The sequence below is a fragment of the Mus pahari genome, chromosome 9, assembly GCF_900095145.1.
Source record: "Mus pahari chromosome 9, PAHARI_EIJ_v1.1, whole genome shotgun sequence".
NCBI lineage: Eukaryota > Metazoa > Chordata > Mammalia > Rodentia > Muridae > Mus > Mus pahari.
The window spans coordinates 44848847-44869476 of NC_034598.1; the positions used below are offsets into that span (position 1 = coordinate 44848847).

General features: G+C 56.9%; 3 protein-coding genes across 4 annotated transcripts; 1 reads left to right on the forward strand and 2 right to left on the reverse strand.

The window, feature by feature from the left end:
- Window positions 1-1819: 1819 nt before the first annotated feature.
- On the reverse strand, window positions 1820-3717 carry C9H19orf25 (chromosome 9 C19orf25 homolog). Its single transcript, XM_021205619.2, has 2 exons — window positions 3367-3717; window positions 1820-2678 (listed from the first exon to the last, which is right to left on the reverse strand). Exons 1-2 carry the CDS (start codon window positions 3494-3496, stop codon window positions 2479-2481), a joined length of 330 nt encoding a protein of 109 aa, XP_021061278.1. The 5' UTR covers window positions 3497-3717; the 3' UTR covers window positions 1820-2478.
- Window positions 3718-4747: 1030 nt separating this feature from the next.
- Window positions 4748-11855, reverse strand: Pcsk4 (proprotein convertase subtilisin/kexin type 4). Its single transcript, XM_021205233.2, is given in 16 exon segments — window positions 4748-4943; window positions 5074-5116; window positions 5119-5204; window positions 5659-5783; window positions 5929-6114; window positions 6427-6544; window positions 6617-6720; window positions 6799-6899; window positions 7668-7880; window positions 7967-8139; window positions 8317-8405; window positions 8507-8583; window positions 8694-8822; window positions 8904-8996; window positions 11354-11458; window positions 11676-11855. Coding segments are annotated over 16 exon segments (1971 nt in total). The 3' UTR covers window positions 4748-4794.
- A 705-nt stretch (window positions 11856-12560) lies between these two features.
- Window positions 12561-17708, forward strand: Reep6 (receptor accessory protein 6). 2 transcript variants are annotated; one of them, XM_021205691.2, is made up of 6 exons: window positions 12561-12754; window positions 15932-16025; window positions 16118-16256; window positions 16394-16562; window positions 17189-17269; window positions 17584-17708. In XM_021205691.2, exons 1-6 carry the CDS (start codon window positions 12640-12642, stop codon window positions 17619-17621), a joined length of 636 nt encoding a protein of 211 aa, XP_021061350.1. In that variant the 5' UTR covers window positions 12561-12639; the 3' UTR covers window positions 17622-17708. The 2 variants fall into 2 exon arrangements, with proteins under 2 accessions (XP_021061350.1, XP_029398291.1); XM_029542431.1 differs by lacking the exon at window positions 17189-17269.
- The last annotated feature ends 2922 nt before the right edge of the window (window positions 17709-20630 follow it).

Genomic DNA, 20630 nt, shown 5'->3' on the forward strand with positions numbered 1-20630 from the left:
CCCATCACAGGGACCCGGGGCAGAGGGAGGACTCAGCTCGCTCTTTCCACAGAGAGCCAACAACCCTCTCTTACTGTGGGATGCCAGGCTGCTCTTGGTAAGGGGCCCTATAGCCACGGCCATCTGCATGAGCTGTCCCCAGAGAAGGGACTGTCCCTTGAGCTGGCCTCAAGTCCCTCTTCTGAGATGAGGGAAGTGGCTTTGAGAACGGGGTGGGGCGGGAGGGACTGATAACACTGCTGTCCTTTCCATGGGTCCCTTTTATGGCAGGAAGCCGAGAGCCAAGCGTGCTGCCTCACAGGGGCAGGGCTGATGACCAGGGGCCACCACGTGTGGGCTGCCCCGATCATGACACCTATCCAGTGCTTTGAAAGCCCACAGTCCAAGCAATGCCTGATGTTTCCTTGTCTGGGGGGCTCTGGCCCTAACTGTTGGGGTCAGTGTCACCACAGAAATTCCAGACACCAACTGCTCAATGCCAGGACCTTGCCTGCCAGCCAGGGCTGCTGGCCTGCAGGTGACTGGTAGGGAGGGGACATGGAAGACCCTTTTCAGAACGGAGCCAAGTGGCTCTAGGAGACTCTCTCAGACTTCAGACGCATCCCAGGATGACCCTGAGCTGTTGTAGACTGAGCCTGTGTGTCACGCACTGTGGGAGCCCAGGTGGCAAGTGTGCTGCTCTATGCCTTGGTTTCCCCATGTGGGCCCTGGGGAGGACTCAGGGTGGAGCAGCAGAGATGTCTGGGCTGTGGCACCAGCATGCAGGGGCCATCTTTTTCCCAGCCACCTTCTCCTGTCCTGTCAGCCTTGGGGGCCCAGTAGCCATGTTTGCCTTCTCCACCCTAGACAGTGGGGGACACAAGACACAGTGTGACATCCAGCCCAGGGTAGGTAAGAGCTGGCGTGCCCTTAGATTCTGAACAGGAGGGGTCTGCTATCCGCCAGGCTGCCGATGCCTGCTAGTGCTCTGAGCTGGACACCAGTGGTCTACCGGAGACTAACCACTGGGTGCTTGACCAGGGCATCATGCCCACCAGTTACCTCACTGTGTGTGTGTGTCTGTCTGTCACTGTCCCTGGCCAACGTCACCCCTTGCTCACACCTGGTCAGTGTGTCCTCTGCTGCCGTACCGTCTCAGCCCTGTTCTACTACAGTGTTACACTTCTGTACATACTGACTCCCAAGCCCCCACGCAGACCCCCGGGTGGACACTCTGCCTGGCTTCTGATTCTCGTTCATATCTTTAATAAAGCGAGGCCACTCTGTCGCTCTACAGCTTCATCTTTAACACGAGCTCTGGGGCGCGGGGGGGGGGAGGGTCATTCCAGGATTTTTTTCTACAGCTCTGTTCAACTCCAGGTGTTCCTGACCCCCCCCCCCGCTGACTTGACAGCGTGTCATGTACCCACATGCTGGAGCCAAGGTAGACTGAGGGTCAGCTGAGCCATATCTGGCCATCAGCCACTGGTCACTTGTGGTGGAGATGTCATGGTGGAGGTGGGGACCAGGAATCCAAGCTGCACCGGTCAGGGCAAGCTGGACCCTGTGACCACCAGGAATGTGGAGTGTCAGGAATGACGTGGCCTGTTCCAGCCAGCCTGGGACCCGAGGAGGCAGGTGCGGTAGTCAGCGCCTGAGCTGCCATGGGGTGGCAGGGACTTGGGTACCCAGTGATCTAGTCCGGCTTAAGGGAGATCTGTGTTCAGTCATCAAACATCTTTTTTTTTTGTTTTTGTTTTTTGTTTTTTTTCGAGACAGGGTTTCTCTGTATAGTCCTGGCTGTCCTGGAACTCACTCTGTAGACCAGGCTGGCCTCAAACTCGGAAATCCACCTGCCTCTGCTGGGATTAAAGGCGTGCGCCACCACACCCAGTACCATCAAACATCTTTAATCTTCCAGAACTAAAGTCCAGCCACCCCAAGAGTAGTGGGTCTTCTGCAAGAAGGCAAACCAAACTCCAGGTCCAGAAGGGGCAATGTTCACCACACACAGTGCCCCGGCCTTTGGGCTCCTCTTGGACCTCCTGGGCTCCTGAAGGGAGAGCTGAGAAGGCAGTGGGGCCCTGTAGGGCCTGAGTCAGGCTCTAAGAAGCAGGCAGCTAGCCCATCCTCTCAACCAAGATGCTAGTGGCTGGCCTGCTGAGGATGCTGGGGTGGAGACCTTCACTGCCCAGGGTGACATGGGACAGAAGAGCATGCTGGTCACTATGGGGCAGGGCAGACTGGCTCTGAGCCCTGACCTGCAGTCAAGTCCTCGATGCAATCTAGGCCGGAGTCCCCATGAATGAGGTGGTCATGTCCCCAAGTCCCATCACGAATTAGAGGCCATTAAGGATGGAAGAGGGGACAAAGTTGCAAGCTGGCAGGGTGGTCCACTGGGTCTCCCCAGGCCAGGGTTGGGACAGCAAATATTGACCCAGAGCCTCTGGTTCCTAGGTGCCCAGGCCTGGACCAAGCACATCAGGTATAACCTCGGCTCTAGGAGGTGGCTGAAGTCACCTGGCTGATATCCTGTTCCAGCCGCTGACCAGCTTGCCGAAGGCCATCGAACTTCTGTCTCAGCATATCCCCAACCTGGCGCAGCCTCTCATTCATGGCCACATAGGCCCGGCTCTGTTGGTAAATCTGCTCCTGCTGGATCTCAGAGTCCTCAGCCCTTGGGAATGGGTCTGGGGGGTCTGAAGAGAAGAAACAGTGTCACCATCCCCAGGCCTGACATCCATCTGGCCAAGGCCAGAGGGTCAGTGGTTCAAGGTCATCCTTGGCTGCAGCCTAGGCTATATAGGCCTATTAGGCACTAGGGAACAAGTCTGTCTCAGGCTTGGGTGTCATGGAGAGGACAGGACACCTCCAGCCACCCTGGCCTGCCATTCTACCCAGGACTGCCTGGGTTTCTGGATCCTAGGACAGGACTCACAGAAATGGCCCCTTCACTTGGCCCGTTCCCCCACTACCTTGTAGGAGCAGCTGGCCACGCCCCCCTGAGACAAGGTCTTGAACTCGCAGCAATCCTCTTGCCCTTGACCCCGTTGGTTTAAGTCACCATGCTCAGCAACACTTTCAACTTTTTTTTGTTTTTTTCGAGACAGGGTTTCTCTGTGTAGCCCTGGCTGTCCTGGAACTCACTCTGTAGACCAGGCTGGCCTTGAACTCAGAAATCTGCCAGTCCCTGCCTCCCAATTGCTGGGAGCACTTTCAATTGTTTAAAAAAAATTTTATTAGATATTTTCTTCAGCACTTTCTATTTTATTTCTGATGACCTCACTTTACAGGAGAAGAGAAGGCCAGGGACAAAAAAGATTCTCGTCCCTAGGTCCCTGGCTGCAGTCGGTTTGCTCCCCACTCGGGAGTCTCACGTTCTCCTACCTTCCGGGGCCAGGGCAGTGAAAACAGGATCTTGAGCAGGTGCCCCTCGCACGTCCTCCAGGATCTGCTCCACCGTGGGAGGTGCGGGGCGAGTGGGCAGCACCACGCGTTTCTTCGCCTTGGAGCTCATCTTGTGGGCGGAGCGCGCGCTAACTGCGGGTCCACTTTCGGCTCGGCCCGCCCACCTCGCGAACTCCTACGCACCCGTTACGGACCTGCGCCGAGGTCCCTGCCCCGTCTCGCTTTCTCTCCTCCCGGGACCTCGGAGTTTGGCTCGATCTCCGCGCCAGTTTGCTCTTGGAAAACCCTGCTGCCTATCTCCGTTCCAAGAACGTAGGCGGCCGCCACCGCTTCCGCTTCCTGCCTGAGCGCCGCTACGTTCAGGCACTTCCGGTCCTCTCTAGCGCCACTCCTCGCGAAACCCATCCCCCGTCTCAAAGAGCCCTAAGCCTAGATGCTCCTGGGTGCTACCCGGTAAGATCAGAAGGAACTCTGCCCTTCCTCACCGCGTGTGGTAGGAGGAAAGGGGTGAACGTGATTTCGATAGTAATCAGTGACCAGCCATTGCCAGGTACACAGTGGGCGCTCAATAAATGCTGGATGGAACCTAGACACTCAGTACTTTAACTCAGTACTCAGAGGCAGGCAGACCTCTGTGAGTTCAAGATCAGCTTGGTCTATATGGGGAGACCCAGGACAGCCAGGACTACACAGTGAGACCCTGTTTCAAAAAAGCAGCAGGGGATGGGGGGGGCGAGCTAGCTTTCTGTTCATGGCTGTATGGTAATTCAGCACTTGGTAGATCCTCCTGCCAACGGTCTCTGGGCTCAGAGCAGTCTTCCTCTGTGGCTCCTTCTTTCTCCAGGGGCCCACCCTACCCTCAAGGACACCATAAACTCGACATCTTCTGTTTAACTTTTATTTGGCAACTATGAGGTTAGACACGGGGCTATGGATGGCTTGGAGACAGGGAAGGGGCAGATGGTTGGTGGCTATGGTCTGACCTCTTGCCCACTGTACCTGCTCCAAAATGAGTAAGGAGGCGTCTCTTCCACTGGGAGCAGCTGAGGCTGAGTGGTGGGCTGTCACGTGACCCATGCAGATGCTCTGCCTTGGCCTTCTGGGGTAGGCTCCTCTTACAGCCTGAAGCAGGGCCTTGGGGTACCGGCCTTCTGTCCTGAGAGCCGGGCATCTCTGGCTTTCCAGCCTCCAGGGAGCTGCGCATGCATGGTTTTGGGCACTGGGGTATCTAGCCTAGGGTAGGTGGGCCTTCCTCAAGCCGATGGTCCTCCCAAAGGCCCTGGCCAGCAGGGCCAGCACCATGACCCAAGACTGGTAGCTGGAGTGGCCACCAGAGGTGGCAAGCCTTGGAGGGGCTCTGGAGCTCTCCCAACACAAGGGACAGGGGACAGGCAGTGTAGTCGCTGCTCAGACTGCCGCAGCAGGTGTAACGGGGTGTGTGTGACAGCTGGCCTGTCCCTCCGTCACTGGCTGCTGTGGGTGGCTGTAGAGCCACCACCACTGCTGGCTGGAGATGAGGCAGAGTCCTGCCAGGATGGAGAGGGGACTGTGACTTTCTGCATGGGGACAACATGGAAACAGAAGGAGTGAGGCTGCAGCTGGTGGGTGCAGCCGGTGCCCACCCGCCCATCCCGGGGCCGCTGCGCCTCCTCACCCAACAAGTGACCATGCGCTGCGGCCACTCACCCTGGCACAGCCCCTCCGTGTCCCTCTGCACACACGCGCGCGCGTGCGGCTGGTCACCTGGGGGGCCTGGGGCCGCGCTGTCATGTCCTCGGCCGTCCCATACAGCAGCAGGGTGTAGTAGTTCAGAGTTCCTGGGCGGGGGTCGCAGTGGGCACCAAGGGGGACACCTGTCATTGACCTGCCAGGCTCTGTAGCCAGCCTCAGTGCCTCCCAAGCAGGGCCCTGTAGCAACCAAGCCTGGCTGCTGCACACCTGTTCGTGCCAGTGGCTGGAGGCCCCCACTTTCCCTGGGCAATACCTACTGTGTGCCACTGTGCTCAGTGCCCCCCTCCTTTAAGTTACCTTAAACCTAATTTATACCACGGGCCAGATCCTCACTTTCCCCACAAGTCAGATTCTCCTCACACTCCCCTCATAGCTGTACACCTACTATTCACCGATGGCTGAGACTTGCCAGTCTACTGTGTGCTAGAAAGGCATGGTTTCTCCAAGAAAACCCCGAGGACCCTCTGTGGCTGAGGGTTAACCAAGGCAGGGTCCCCAGCTCCAAAGCCCACAGCCCACAGCCACAGCCACTTCTCTCACCTGTGTTAAAATAGTAGCCCTTATTCTCCAGGCCCAGGGTCCACAGGCCCTGCGGGTCCTCATCCCAGTAGTGAGTGGACATGAAGACCCAGTTGTTGTAGCCTTGGCCACTGATATCCAACGGTCTGTGGCCAGTGAGTGGCACAGGAGAGACAGGGCTCGCGTCGTCTCACACGTGGAGTCTTCTGAGTCCCACCCAGGTAGGATCCCATCTGTGAAAGGCTAGGGAGGGCACTGCTGGCTCCCAGGGCCCTTTGAGATTTTTCACACCTGATGGCCACGAGCGTGGAGCGCGTGCCCATGGGGCTGGTGAGGAAGATCTCCAGGTCCCCGCGGCGGCTGTAGGAGAGCGATAACTGGACCTGCACGTGCTCGAGCGAGCGGATGAGGCGGCGGCGCGAGCCATCGGAGCACACGGTCACGTTCTTCGGCACCAGCATCCGAGGCAGGATGGGGCTGGTGGGGTGAGGGCGGTCCTGTGGGTCTGCTGCGGGCCTGGTAGAGCCCAGAGGCGGGTTTGGGGAGGCGGTGTCTAAGGGCCTGAGGGCACTCTTTTCTCGGATGGGTAAACTGAGGTTTCAGGGCATTCTACCTACCTTGGACTAGGGTGGGGAGGTAGTGGAGGTGGGGGAGCTACAACAGAGTGCAAGGTGGAGACCTGGACAGACCCGCCCGCGTGGGCGTGGAGTCTGGACCTCCGGGCCTCCCTCCAGTGGGAGGGGAGGGGCGGGGCCTCCCTCCAGTGGGCGGGGGCTGGGGCTCTCTCACGTGGGGGTGTGCACCACCCGAATGGCACATTTCTTCTGAGGCTTAGTGGGTAGCCACACGCGAGCTAGGTCCACCAGCAACCCCGCGTCCAGCAGACCATAGCCATAGTGGTGGCTCACTGCGCGGGAGGGGTAGCCGTCACTGGCCCTGTGTGCACCGCACCCGCCTCCCCTGCCTGGTCCCGCCGCACCTTGGCGCCCCACGCCGTTGATCCTCCAGTCCTCCGCCTGCAGCTGCGCTGGCCTGGACGCGCGGACCACCAGGTGCTGTAGGTCCCTCCAGGTCAGGAGCGGGCTGGGGGGGGGCGAGGGCGGGTGAGCCAGGAGCCGCCCGTGGAGGCGGGGCGGTGGGCGGGGCCCCACGGTCACCTACTTGGCCTCCAGCGCCAAGGCGATCATGCCAGCGGCCAGCGGGGCGGAGGCCGAGGTGCCCGTGTGCTTGTCGGTGCATTGATGGTGCAGGTCCGTGGTGACCTGGGGACAGACAGCAGAGGGACCTTGAACTCAGTGCGCAGCCCAGATGGAGAAATTGTATAGAAGGTACTAGAGACTAAGTTTACAGAGTGAACATCAGGCTAAGTACAAAGACTAAGCTGAAGAAACACATGGAGGACTAAGTCCAAAAGGTACTGAAAGCGCCTGGTGATGCAGGCTTTTAATTCCAGGACTCACTGGGGCAGAGGTAAGAGAAGCTGTGACTTCCAGCCTAGACTGGTCTACACTGTGAGCATCTGGCTCAAATAAAGAATACTAAGGACCACATTTAGCAAGTATTGAGGACTAAGTTCATCAGTTACTAAGGGTCTGCTAAGGACTAAGCTCCAAAACCACTGAGCACTGAGTTCAAAATGTTACATGGCTCTACATCTAAAATGTGCCAAGCCTCAAGCCTCAAAGGTTGGTGAAGTGGGGATGGGAGCGGGGGCAGAGGCCACACAGGCAATAGCCCAATGGTGGGGAACCTCAGAGTCAGCTCGTACAAAGGGGAACAGGGAATGTTCTTCAGAGAGCCTCCATGTAGCAGGGGCACAAATAGCCCAGGCATTGGCACAGATCTTGCCCGAGGGGGGTGGCCGGGCAGAAGGGGCAGGGCTTGTGTGGCCAGGTCTTGTGGAGTGGGACTTGCTTGGGGACTGGGATCTGGAGGGATGTGGCCACTGCCTGGGGGTGAAGCCTGGGGTGGCAGGGTCTAGGTGAAGACCCCCCAGCAGGTGGGGCCTGTGGTGTGGGCTGGATGCTCACGATCTGTGGGTCAGTGACCACACCGCTGCTGAAAGTGGTGGTGAACGTGGAGGCGCAGGCCTCGCTGTACCAGGGCACTCGGCCCTGCCGCGTGGTGCTGCCCACTGACAGAGTGTGGATGCTGTTGGTGTAGCCGTCACAATTGCAGTTGTCGTAATGGAGGCCACCGTTTCCTGAGGCCCAGATGAACAGTGTGCCCAGCCCTTGGCGGCCCTGGGTGGAGAGTGACCCGCGAGAAGTGTCAGTCCTCCAACCCCTGGGGACCCGCCCCATCCGCCCAGGGTGTGGTTCCTGGTCACCTTGGTTACACCACGCCTGAAGGCCTCCTGCGTGAGGAGGCCGGGTCCGTCCACCGTGCGGCCATCATCCTCCGGGCCCCAGCTGGCGCTATAGATGTGTATGTGTTGCGGCTGCAGGCTGAGGGACTGAGCCTCCACGATGTCAGTGATGGCTCCATCCAACATGCGCACGCCTGCGCGGGTGGGTGTGGGCCTTGCGCCAGCACCAAATCTGGTTGCCCTACCAGGCCACCACCTTGCCACCCTCAGCCTGGGACCTGGCACTGCTTAGCCATCAGGGATAGGAACAGGGGTCCCTTCACTGGCCAAGCTTAACCTGACACCCCACCCCCAGCCTTCACCCCAGGTACCTCCAATTCTGGCATTGAAGGCCACACCGGCACCACAGAAACCATTGTTAGCTGTGGCAGACACCTCCCCAGCGCAGCGCGTTCCATGTCTGACTCCAGGGCAAGGAGGAAAACAGACATTTATCCCATCCCACCTTGGCATTCATTTCTGCAGGCCCCAGGAACACCCGGAACACAGCATCTAGCTCACCGGTTCTCGTCGTTGGGTGTGTAGCGAGGCTGGGGGTCGGGATCATAGTCATTGAAGTCATAGCTGGCCAGAGGGTCCTGCGGGGCAGGTAGGGGAAGGAAGAGGGTAGTGAGGCGAGGCCAGCTGCGTCCGTCCGTCCGTCCGTCTGGGGGACCTGGCCTGCTATTCTGATACATAGACAACTCACATAATTAGCCCAGAGGTCCGGGTGGTCTTTCTCAATGCCATCGTCCAAGATGGAGATCACCACTCCCCGGCCGGTCAGTCCCTGGTTCCAAACCTTTAGGATGTTGAGATCTTGTTGTATCTCCTTGTTCTGTGAGAGGCAAGGAGGGACCTGGGCTCAGAGGGGCTCAGGATGGACCCCTTGCCCACCCCACCCAGCCCAAGTGCTTACCATGTACCACTGCTTGGAAAACCAGGGGTCTGTGGGCACCACCAGGGAGCGCTTCACCCGGCGCCTCAAAGTCTGCTGCTCAAACCAGCTCACCTGCAGGGTGCATGGGGGGGGGGGGCTGAACCAGCTACTGCCCCAGGGGTGTGGGCCCAAGGCCAGGAGGGCTGAAGACCTCCTTAGACACAGGCATGTAGGTGGGAGCTGCTCTTTGGGTCCCCCACGATCCTCAAAGCTGTGTTTTCAGACACAGCCTGATGATCTGCCCTACGTAGGCCTTTCCCACCAAGTCCTGCTGGCTCCCTCTGGCAGTGTGATTTCTTTCTTTCTTTCTTTCTTTCTTTCTTTCTTTCTTTCTTTCTTTCTTTCTTTCTTTCTTTCTTTCTTTCTTTCTTTCAAGACAAGGTCTCACTATGTAGTTCTTGCTGGCCTGGGGCTCACTATGGAGATGAGGCTGGCCTTGAATGCAGAGATTCACCTGCCTCTGCCCCTGGAGTGCTGGGGTCAAAAGTGGTGCAGCACTTCAAAAAAGCCACTGCTTCTGAAACTCTAGGTCAGGACACCCCTGGCTCATGCCACACTACTTCCATGACCTCCGGTAGCTTCTCTCTCAATCTCTCTCTCTCTCTCTCTCTCTCTCTCTCTCTCTCTCTCTCTCTCTCTCTCTGTGAGCCTACAGAGATGGTTCAGTGCTTAAGGGCACTGACCGCTCTCACAGAGGACCCAGGTTCAATTCCCTGTATCCACATGGTGGCTCGCGCCTGGAACAAGTTCTGACTAGATCCCATGCCCACTTCTGAGCTCTTTGGGCACCTGCATGCATGTGGTACAGACAAGCAGGCAGAGCACTGATCCACGTTAGTAAAAACAAATACAAGGAAGACAATTCTAAATCTTTTAAAAAGTAGCAGTGGGGCTGGGAGGTGGCAGTGACGTCTTTAATCCCAGCACTCAGGAGGCAGAGGCAGGCTGCTCTGAGTTCCCAGGACAGCCAGGGCTATACAGCAAAACCTTAGTTTGAAAATTCAACCACAACAGAGTAACCTTGGGAGTCAGTGTTCTTCTACCTGGATCCTCTACCCTCTGAGCCATCTCATTGTCTATCTCTCTGTTTTCAGAGATGGGGGTCTCATGTAGCCCAGGCTAGCCTCAAACTCTATGTAACTGAGGATAACTTTGAATTCCTGATCCTCCTGCCTCCACTTCTCCAGTAAGTGGATGACTGGAGTGTGCTACCATGCCTGGGTGGTACTGGGATGGAATGCAGGACTTCCATCCCACCGTCCACTCTACCCACTGAAACTTTAAGCTCCTGTCCCCTCCACTTTCGTCCAACATCACCACACCTACTGCCCAGCTGGCCTACAGCAGTCAGCCTGCTCCTCTCAGAGCTACGACTAGTGGCCAGGAAAAAGTCCTGTCTTCTACCCCAGGACCTTTGCATGTGCTGTTTATCAGCCCAAAGCATCTCCTGTCCCCTTCTCCTTATCATCTCTCTCAGGAGCCATGTTCTCCTGGGTGACCTGGCTTGATCTCTGTCCATCCACCCCCTCCTTTCCTCTCGTCCCCTTCCCCCCTCCCTCCCCTCCCCCTTCTATTTATCTTCATTCTCTTCCTTCAGAGGCTTGGCCTCAAAAGACACTGAGTCCCTGTGGTGGTTTGAATGAGAATGGCCCCCATGGCCTTTTATACTCTGCCGGGTTCCCAGTAGGTAGACCTGTTTAAGAAGGATAGGAGGTGTGGCCTTGTTGGAGGTGGTCTATCGCTATCAATGGGAGGTGGGTGGTGGGCTTGGAGCTTTCAGAAGCCCATGCCCTTTCCAGCTAGCTCTCCCTTCCCCTTGTGAGCTATCAACACCACCCCGACTGCATCCTGCTGCGCTCCCTTACATACTGGCCACGGACTCGCCCTCTGAAGCAGTAAGCTCCAATAAAAGTCTTCCATCTGGAAGTTGCTTCGGTCATGGTGTTTTGTCATAGCAATAACTAAGATAGGTCCCAGTGCAGGCAAGCCCCTCTCCAGTGTATCCTGTAGTCCTCTATGGCTCATACCACACCTCCATGCCTGTTTTTTGACTGCCATCTAAGGGCTGTTCCCAGTGGCAGACTTGCCTAATGTGGACAGGACACCTACAGAAGCACCAAAAACTTGGGCCCTGCCCCTGGTTCAGCAGCACACTCACTGACTCCAGCTCCCATGTGTTGAAATGGACCAATTCCCTTCCCTACATCCTGTGGCTTGCAATGGGGGTAAGGACCAGTGCATGAGACCTTCCACCCACAGCAAGCAGGGCAAGGGATCGTCAGAGTCCCCCTGGATATTAAGTTGTATTACATATGTGCCTTGCTCACACATGGCTTCCCCAACTAGGCCCCACTTCACACAGGCCACTCATAGCAGGAACGGTGACAGAAGGCTACTGGTTGAGACACAGCAGCCCCGAGCATTCTTACCTTGGGATCTTTCTTCAGGCGCAGATGGTGGCCCCAGTGCGGAGTCAGGGACTGCTGGGCCACACCCCGGTGCCGCAGATGGAAATACTGATCATCAGGGAAGATCTGGGAATGCGATGGACGGGGGCATTGCTGGGATCCTGCTCCTTTGATAGGGTCTCCGAGACTTTATACACCTCAACCAGGGGTCCATATGACAGCCACAGAATCCCAAATTGAACATGGAGGGGCACACGGATACATATTTGGGGAGGTCTTGGGGAAACCCTCCCATTTGTCCAGATCTGAGGTTGTCCAGGCCCACACCCCATGACCCACCCACCTGTCCCAGGTTGACGAAGCCAAATTTACGGGCCAGGCGCTCAGCCTCCTGGTAACCTTTGGTCACCCGCACTGCCCAGCTGCTGACATAGATGGGGGCCTGGGCTAAGGCCCACCTCACAGCCAGGAGGGCCAAAGTCAAAGCCAGATCCAGCCACAGCTCTGTCTGGGAGGGCCGCATAGCGGGGGGCGGGGCGGGGGCGGGGCTTCAGGAAGCCCTCCCCCCAGCCTGGACACCATAGCAACCGGAAGCTTTCGACTCCCATGGGGCCTTGCGCTTCCTTCCTCCTCCCCCCCCTCCCCAACTGGGAGGGGTGGAAATATCCCACAAGGAGTGGCACATCCATACAGACCTAAGCCTTCGGGAACCTCACTTTCCCCATTTATACAAGGACAACCCCTCCATCTGCCCCTTAGGAGCAGGTTCAAGGTAACAGGTGCCTTCAACCTTTATTTGGCCCCACCCACTTTACTCCACGCCCCCTCCTTCGTGATCAGCTTCGTTTTTTCCAGTGTAGTCCCGCCTCCTTTCTGGTCTGTCCAATAAGCGATGAGCTTTACAAGGCTCCGCCCACCTGTTCTCAACTAGCTCCACCCACGTCAATCGCTCTCCGTCAATAATCTACCACTTGTCCAATCACTATCGTGCCACACCCTCTTGACCAATCAACACGCCATCACCCTGGGGCCCCGCCCCCTCCGGACTCCTCGCTGCCGCCCCGGCTTCCACCCTGGCCAGAGGGCCATGCGGCCGGGGAGACGGGGCAGGCCCCACCTCCTTTGTCCGCCCTGCCCTCCCATTGGCCAGAGCCGGGGGGCGGGGGCGGAGCCAGGGTCCCGGGCCGAAAGCACTGGGCCGGGGGCGGGGCCGGGCGGTGGGCGGGTGGTGAAAGTGCGCTCTCGGCGGCGCCGGTGCGCGAGGTTGCGGGCTTGCTTTAGTGGCCTGCCCCGCGCCCGCCGCTGCCATGGACGGTCTGCGCCAGCGCTTCGAACGTTTTCTGGAACAGAAGAACGTGGCCACCGAAGCGCTCGGGGCGCTCGAAGCAAGGACCGGTGTAGAGAAGCGGTATCTCGCCGCGGGTGAGCCTGGAGAGGGGTGTATGTGGCATGGTTCCCAACGGGCACCATGAGGTCCTGGGTCCCATCACTGGAAAGGACTCATGTCATGGGTTCTAGACGAGCTCCAAGAGACCTTGGGAATCCAGGCCTGGCTCCCGGGTCCTATCCCTGTGTAAGTTGCACAACCCAAGTACTGACTGGGCACCTTGAAGTTTGGGTGCCCTCACCCTGGAAGGAGTTTACATCTTAGGTTTTCCACAGTGTATGGGAGGGCCTGAGAGCTCATACCTAGCCGCAGCATCCCATCACTAAAATGGACTCTCATCCCAGGTGAAATCTAGGCTCTTGCGGATGAGATCGCGGCATCCCATCTCTAAAATGGACTCTTATCCCAGGCACCGTGAGGTTCTGGGGACTCTGACCTGGAAGGTATGCACATCCTAGGTCCCTGAGGGCCTCTACAAGGCCATAGGACTGAGACCTAGAAGGAGTGCATATCTTATATCCCTGATGGATCTGGCAAAAGGCCTCATGAGATACTAGGCACCCAGACCAGACTGGGAAGAAACGCACAGCTGGGTCCCCAACAGGCAACCAAAATGTCCTGGGTGCCTATCTATGGGGAAACCAGGGACCCTGATATTATCTGGGGACTCTGACCTACCTGTAGGGTCTCATCCTGGAACCCCAAGAAGGGGGATTTTCATTTGCCTGCCTCTCCTCCAAGGTCTTTGGAAAGGGGCCACTCTAGGGTCCTACAGCAACTCTCCACGTGGCCTGCCTCCTCCTGAGGCCCTGGCTGCATGCCAGGCCCCAAGTCTGGTTTCTCTGCAAGTTTGGTTTTTCCAGTGGCCCAGCCCGCCTGGCCCCTAAGTGGATGGAAAAACAAGGGATAACACCTCCAGCCCTGTCAGCCCATTGTGTGTACCCCTTCTCGCGTGTTCTCATGGAGAAAGTCCCCGTGGATCTCTGAGCCCTCTGAGGCCCAGGCTGGGAGGAGACTGACCCAGCACCCGGACGCTAGGCTTCTTCCTCCGTGCCTCAGCACAATAGCTTTGAGTCAATATTTGTTGATCTGAGGTGGTGGCTGGGATTTGGGGGGTGGGGGCTTGCAGGGAGGGACCATCCATCCGAGCACCCTAGCGGTCCATCCTTGTTCCAGACCCTTCTGCAGGGCGGTAAGGGCCTTGGTGTATCATCTTTCTGAAATGATTTTAGCGAACTTCTTTTTGGGGTCTTCAGAAGCTCGCAGCCTCGTTCTGAAGTGCCTCTCCCTGAATCACAAGACCACTTCACACTCTGTGTGAAGGACGTAAAAATCCAAAGTTCCACGTACTGACATTTCCTCACCAGCTGGAGGGCTCCCCCCTCCCCACCCCCCCTTGTTTGCGTGTGGGTTCTGATATCTGTCCAGACTGCACCTGTGACTCAGCACTGTAAGACAGCCCATTGTCCTGATGTACGGCCCAGGTACAGGCCGCAGCCTCTGTCCTGTCTTTCCACATCACTAGGCAAATTGCATCATAGTACCCTGGGGGGGGCAGCCAGGAGGGGAACTGGGGTGGTAGGGGCTTGTTGAGAAACCTGTCACCTGTCCTGTCCATTTTCCTCTGTGCCTCTGCTCCCTCCCCACCCTAAGACCTTTGTCCAAGGTTATCCTCTTTCTGCTGAGGTTGTAGTTAAAGAGATTGAGGGGACCAGTACACTGGGAGAGCTCTCTCCACCCCATGAGTGCCCGAGACAGGGTGACATCCCCCACCTACTTCAGGACCCTTATCTCAACTGCCCCAGATGGCCACGCTATGCCCTCAGACACTAAATGAGGCTGGCAACTTTACTGTGGGCAGTGGTACAAAGGTCACTGGGGCCAGCTGCTGCCCCCTCCTTCTTCATCCTTAGGTCCTAGAGGATAAGACCCAGAGCAGATGGAAGGAGGGGCTGGGACTCTGACCTTAGACTCAGAAGCCTGTGTCTCTACAGATAACACTCAGTGGGGGAGGAAGGAGGAGCCTTCCTAGCCCTGGCTGCCCCAAGGGCAAAGGTCCCCTCAAGTGGATAAGCCTTCCCACCTCCCCTCTTGGCCCAGCCTCTGACCTTCCTTGGAGCACAATAAGGCCCCAGATCCCTCAAACACTTTCCCACAAGCCCTGTGCTCTTCCTTGGCACCATCTAGTGACAGATTCACAATGGTGGCTCCAGGCTTTTCATTGCCAAGTGGCTTAGTGGCCAAAAGGCTGCTCTGTGGAGCGCAGTAAGGAAGGCACTAAGCCACAACCAACCACAAGCGCCCCAGGGTGCAGAAGCCAACCCCAGCCACCTGCGCGTGGACAGCAGGTGAAACTGAAGAACACGGAGTAGCTCACCTTGTTTGCTTGGGAGGCGGGGAGCTCCAGCACAGCTGGAGAGAGAGACACACACAGAGATGGAAGGAGAGATCTCCCACCACATGGTTTCAGCAATCAGATTACATGGCCCTCTTGTTTGGCAAGTGCCTCTACCTGCTGAGCCATCTGGCTGGCTTCTCTCCCTTGCTCTGTGAATCTGTAGCTCATCGCTTCAGGTAGACTGACTGTTCAGTGAGGTCCAAGGAGCTGTTTGTCTTTGTCACCCTCTCCCAAGTGCTGGGTTTCAGACACACTGTAGCAAGCCTGTTCTTGTTAGTTCTGTTTTGTTGGTATGTGCTGGGTTCCAAACTCACATCCTCGGGTCTTCATAGAAAGCGCTTTTGGCCACTGTGTCCTCTCTCCCCTACCCTTTTTGGGTTTGAAACCTGGACTCTGGAGCCCAGGCTGCCATTGAACTCCCTATGTGGTCTGTGTGCTCTGTCATCCAGCGCTCCAGTGGCTGACACGGGAGGGGCCAGAGTCCAAGGCCAGCTTGGGCTACACTGAAAGACCCAGTCTCAAAAAACCCCAAATCAAAACAGTACCCCCAAGATTGTCAATGTGGCAGAGCACATCTCTAATCCCAGCACTCAGGAGGCAGAAGCAAGCAGATCTGCCTGGGTTTGAAGACAAGCAGGACTGCATTGTGAAACTCTGTCTCAAAGAGGAGGAAGGGGAGAAAAAAAGGCTGAATTCTTGACCATCAAGCCAGGGTCCGAGGCTGCAGCGGGGATTCACTGCCCAGGAAGGAGGCACAGGGAGTGACAGACAGGCACTGTGTCACAGGCATTGCCCAATGCTCTTGTCTTTGCAGGAGCCCTCACCCTTCTCGGCCTGTATCTTCTGTTCGGCTACGGGGCCTCTCTACTGTGCAATGTCATCGGATTTGTATACCCCGCATATGCTTCGTGAGTTCGGCAGGCAGTCCACGGGGGTGGGAGGCTTAGGGTACTCCCAGATGGCACTTGGAGGGCAGACATGTGCATCCCCCTCTGGACAGAGTCAAAGCTATCGAGAGCCCAAGCAAGGAAGACGACACTGTGTGGCTAACCTACTGGGTGGTGTACGCCCTGTTCGGTCTGGTCGAATTCTTCAGCGATCTACTCCTGTTCTGGTTCCCTTTCTACTACGCGGGCAAGGTGGGCAGGCTGGCAGCCCTGGGGGCAGGCCGGGAGGGATTAGGAGTGGGTGCCCTGTTTGATAGTGTGGTGTGTCCCTGTGGCGGGGGATGGGGGAGCGCGGGCCCTGTGAGTCACAGCTCAATGTCCCTACGCAGTGCGCCTTCCTGTTATTTTGCATGACGCCCGGACCCTGGAACGGGGCATTACTTCTGTACCATCGCGTCATAAGACCACTCTTTCTAAAGCACCACATGGCTCTAGACAGCGCCGCGAGCCAGCTAAGCGGAAGAGCATTGGACCTAGCAGCTGGGATAACCCGGGACGGTGTGTACTTGAGGCAGCTGCCCAAGGGACTTGATTTGGATACTGGATTTGGTTCCCCCTCCCCCGCCTTTGGGTTTTCCTTTTTTTTTTTTTTTTTTTTTTTGAGACAGGGTCTTACTATGTAATCCTGTCTGGCTAGGAACTCACTTTGTAGACCAGGCTGGCCTTAAACTCATAAAGATCCACCTATCTAAGCCTCTCTCCCAAGAGCTAGGATTAAAGGTTCATGGCACAACACGTGGCTAACTAAGTTATTTTGAGAGAGAAAGGATTTCATGTAGGCCAGGCTACCCTCCCACTCACAGTGTAGCTGAGGCTGATCTCACATAGCCTAGGCTACGCTCCCGCTCACGGTGTGGCTGAGGCTGATCTTTTGTTCCTGATCTTCCTGCCTTACCTCCTGGGTGTTGGGATGACAGGTGTCACCCCGCCCTATCTTGCTTCTGGGTCTCCATTGACCCTCTTTCTGTGTCTGTCCCTGTGACTGGATTTGCCCGTCTGTCCGTTCGCCTGCCTCGAGCCTCCTGACTCTGGCTGCACTCCTTGTCTCGCGTCTCGACCACCCCCTGCATGGCTCCGCTTTTCTCTTACTGTCCACCTCTCTCTCCTTGGCTGTCGGGAACCAGTACTTCAGGCCTTGGCTCGGGGCCGGGCTCTCGTCACCCCAGCATCAACATCGGAACCCCCAGCCGCTCTGGAACCGGACCGTATGTAATTCTCTGGGAGGGATTGTATAGGGCATGTGCATTCAGGGTGCATATGGTGTGTCTGCATGCGTGTGCTTATGTATGGTGCATACTGCTCTGACTATGCATATGCGCAGGTGCCCGTGGACAAGTATGTCCCACAAGGAGCAAAATGTGCAGGTCTGTGTTCAGATGTCTGCGGAGGGTGGCAGGCTTGCCTGCGGAGCAGAGCTGACACCACATTCTTACCAGCTCGCTGTCAGAGCCGCTCTGGTGGGAGGGTCCCCAGCCAACCTCAGCCACCCTCACACACCATCTTTTCTCTTTCTCCACAGCCAAGTCAAGTCAGACCCCAGTCCTGAACCACAAGTGAAGAGGTCTGGCAGTCTGTGTGCAGATTCCCCAGCCAATGACAAGGAACACACAGCTGATAATGTCCAGGCCTCTGACAACTCTTCAGACTCCCAGACAGAGGAGACACCGCTGCAACCACAACCACAACCACAACAGCAACCGCAACCACAACGCCGAAGCTCAAGCCCAAGTAAGCCAGTAGGAAGCCCCTCACGGGCCACGAACGGGCAGTCCCCATCACCAGTCAGCCCGGGCTCTGCATCTGTATCCCGGGGTCAGCTGGCCACTGGCTCTGCCAGCGGCTCCCAGATTCCCAGCAAGTCTCGGCCCCATCGCAGCCGGGGCAGTTTGACTTCCAGGGCTGCACAGCGTGCCCGACTGCCCAGTGGGACTCTGGGCTCCGCTCAGCTGCCCATGCGCTCAGGAGGTGCCTCCCAGCCAGCAGGACGGCCCTTGGGACACAGTCGCACAACAGGCCGCCACACAGGAACAAACCAGCAGACCCCTCAGGTTTCCACCGCAGGCCGATCGGCGGTGGCGGCGGCAAAAGATGCGGCGGCGGCGGCAAAAGATGCGGCAGCAGCCCCAGCAGCGCCAGCAGCCCCAGCAGCAGCAGCAGTGCCAGCAGCAGCAGCCACAACTGTACCCACTTCCACACAGCGTGTCAGTATCTCCGCCCAGGGCTCACCTAGGGCCCAGTCTCCCAGCACATCCCCTGACCCCAACCAGGCTGGCAGCAAGGCTCCAGGGGACACAGGTTCCAAGAACAAGCAGGGCCAGAAGACACAGGTGGCCGGCAGCACCTCAGCACCCGCCGAGGCACCGGTCCCCTGTCACTCTGATTCCTCTCTGGATTATTTGTCCGAGTCTACCACGGAGATCACCTGTAAATGGCCAGAGTATAGTCACCAGCTGCGTTGCCCCAGACACTGCTGGCTTTTGCCACACCTGGCGTACTAGCACCGCCCTTGGACACACGTGGGCCATGAGACCGAGAGACCCCTGCCCAAGGAGACATATGAAACACTAGACCACCCAAGCACCGTACAAGAGCCTCGCCGAATAACTGCCCGTCATTGAAACAAGTCAACCACCGTGCCACGTGAAACACCCACCAGCCAGGCCTCCACACGTCAAACCTGCCCGTGGACTCCCGAGTGAGACACCTATCACACAGCCCTACGTGAAACACCCTCACAGCAGCACAAAACACCCATGAAGGTGCACGTGAAACACCATCCCGGGGTCCCCCGTGTAACACCTCTCCTCCAAGGCGTGCAATAAAACCACCCTCTCAGGCTCACGAGTGTGTCCGCTAAGCTGCAGGGGGAGGGTACTGAAGCAGCAACCATGTGGTCAGACCTCAAGGAAACTGAGGTAGAGGAAGGCAAAGGGGCCCAGACACAAACATGCCCAGGCAGGAAACCTATGTCCTCCCTGAGACAGAAATTTCATATTTAGCCCAGGCTGGCCCAGACATGTGCTCTCCCGTCTCAGCTGCCCAAGTTCTGACGTCACAGCTATGAACCACCATGCAAGGCGTCCCTCTGTTTGGGATAAAAAGATAGTGTTAATGTTTACTCCAGATAGAGAGGGCAGCCACGGGCCAAATACAAGCAGTGAGGCAGGTCGGCCTGGCAGGCAGAGCTTATTGGGATTCCCCAATAAGTCACTGAGTCACTCCCAGCACGGGCGGCCAGTCCTCTCCCCGTTGTTGGGGTTTTCTAAGATTTTTTTCATTGTTTTATGTCTTATGTGCTGGACTGTACAGGAGGCGCCTGGAGAGGGCAGAGGGGGCAGATCTCCGCATGTGGAGTTGCAGGTGTGTGCCCAGTAGCATGCATGCTGGGAGCATCTCTCAGCCCCTGTCAGATCTTTCTATCCCATCTTGCCTCAGGGAGAAATGTCTGTCAGGACACAGCCACACGCACATCCATCATTCCTGTGGCAGACTTGTGGCCGGGTTCATTCCCTCATGTTGCTCCCGGAAGCAAAGGCAGAGCACTACAGTTAGCTCTTGGAGGGAGGGAGCCAGGAGTATCAGGCAGCTCTTTTGTAAAAATGACTACGTGTGAGTTCACTGTCGCTGCCTTCAGACACACCAGAAGAGGGCATCCGGTCCCATGACAGATGGTTGTGAGTCACCACGTGGTTGCTGGGATTTGAACTCAGGACCTCTGGAAGAGCACTCAGTGCTCTTAGCTACTTAGTCAAGCAGCTCTTGACACCCACCTGACACCTCTGCCTGGGCAGCTGGCGTGCTGTGCCATGCACATGGAATCCGCATGGGACAGAACCAGAGTCCGGGTGAATACCCTGCAGACAGCCATGATCACAGGCCACATTGGTGTGTAGATTTATTTTTTTTACATCTGCAATGGAATCCCACAATTCCTGAATGCTGAATCAGGGCTCCACCCCTGACCACACCCCCAGCCTCTTATGTTCCCTCAACTTTCTACCCCTGGCTCTTCAGTTATAATGTCCCGTAGAAATATAGCAGGGGGCTGGTGAGATGGCTCAGTGGGTAAGAGCAGTAAGGTAAGGTCCAGGGTTCAAATCCCAGAAACCACATGGTGGCTCATAACCATCTCTTCTGGAGTGTCTGAAGACAGCTATAGTGTACTTACATATAATAAATAAATCTTAAAAAAAAAAAAAGAAATATAGCAGGGAGGTCAGTCCTAGGCCCCAGGATACCTGCTCACAGGGCTGTAGTAGTGATTGCCAGGAGTGACTTTGTCCTGGACAGTCTTAGGTAACTCAGTATCTCCCTTCCAAGGATCTGCTAGGGATGTATAGATGTATGGATGTATGCATCCAACACGATTCCCAGGAAACAAAGTAGCTTAGAGGCCAACAGACCAATCATACCCTTACCCTGAAGGGGGAACTAAGTTGGACCTTGGGGTATTGGGCTCAAAGCATTCACAAGTTCAAGGCTATCCTCTGCTACACAGGGAGGCTAGCCTAGGCTACAGGAGACTTTCAGTAACATCTGGGCTGGGTGTGGTATAACAAGTCCTTA

Coding starts and splice junctions, on each gene's coding strand:
- Reep6 (XM_021205691.2), top strand. CDS start 12,640: ATGGACGGTCTGCGCCAGCGCTTCGAACGTTTTCTGGAACAGAAGAAC. Junction 16,563..17,188: donor AGCTGGGATAACCCGGGACG/GTGTGTACTTGA, acceptor GTCGGGAACCAG/TACTTCAGGCCTTGGCTCGG. Junction 17,270..17,583: donor AGCCGCTCTGGAACCGGACC/GTATGTAATTCT, acceptor CTTTCTCCACAG/CCAAGTCAAGTCAGACCCCA.
- C9H19orf25 (XM_021205619.2), bottom strand. CDS start 3,496: ATGAGCTCCAAGGCGAAGAAACGCGTGGTGCTGCCCACTCGCCCCGCA. Junction 2,679..3,366: donor CACTGCCCTGGCCCCGGAAG/GTAGGAGAACGT, acceptor TCTTCTCTTCAG/ACCCCCCAGACCCATTCCCA.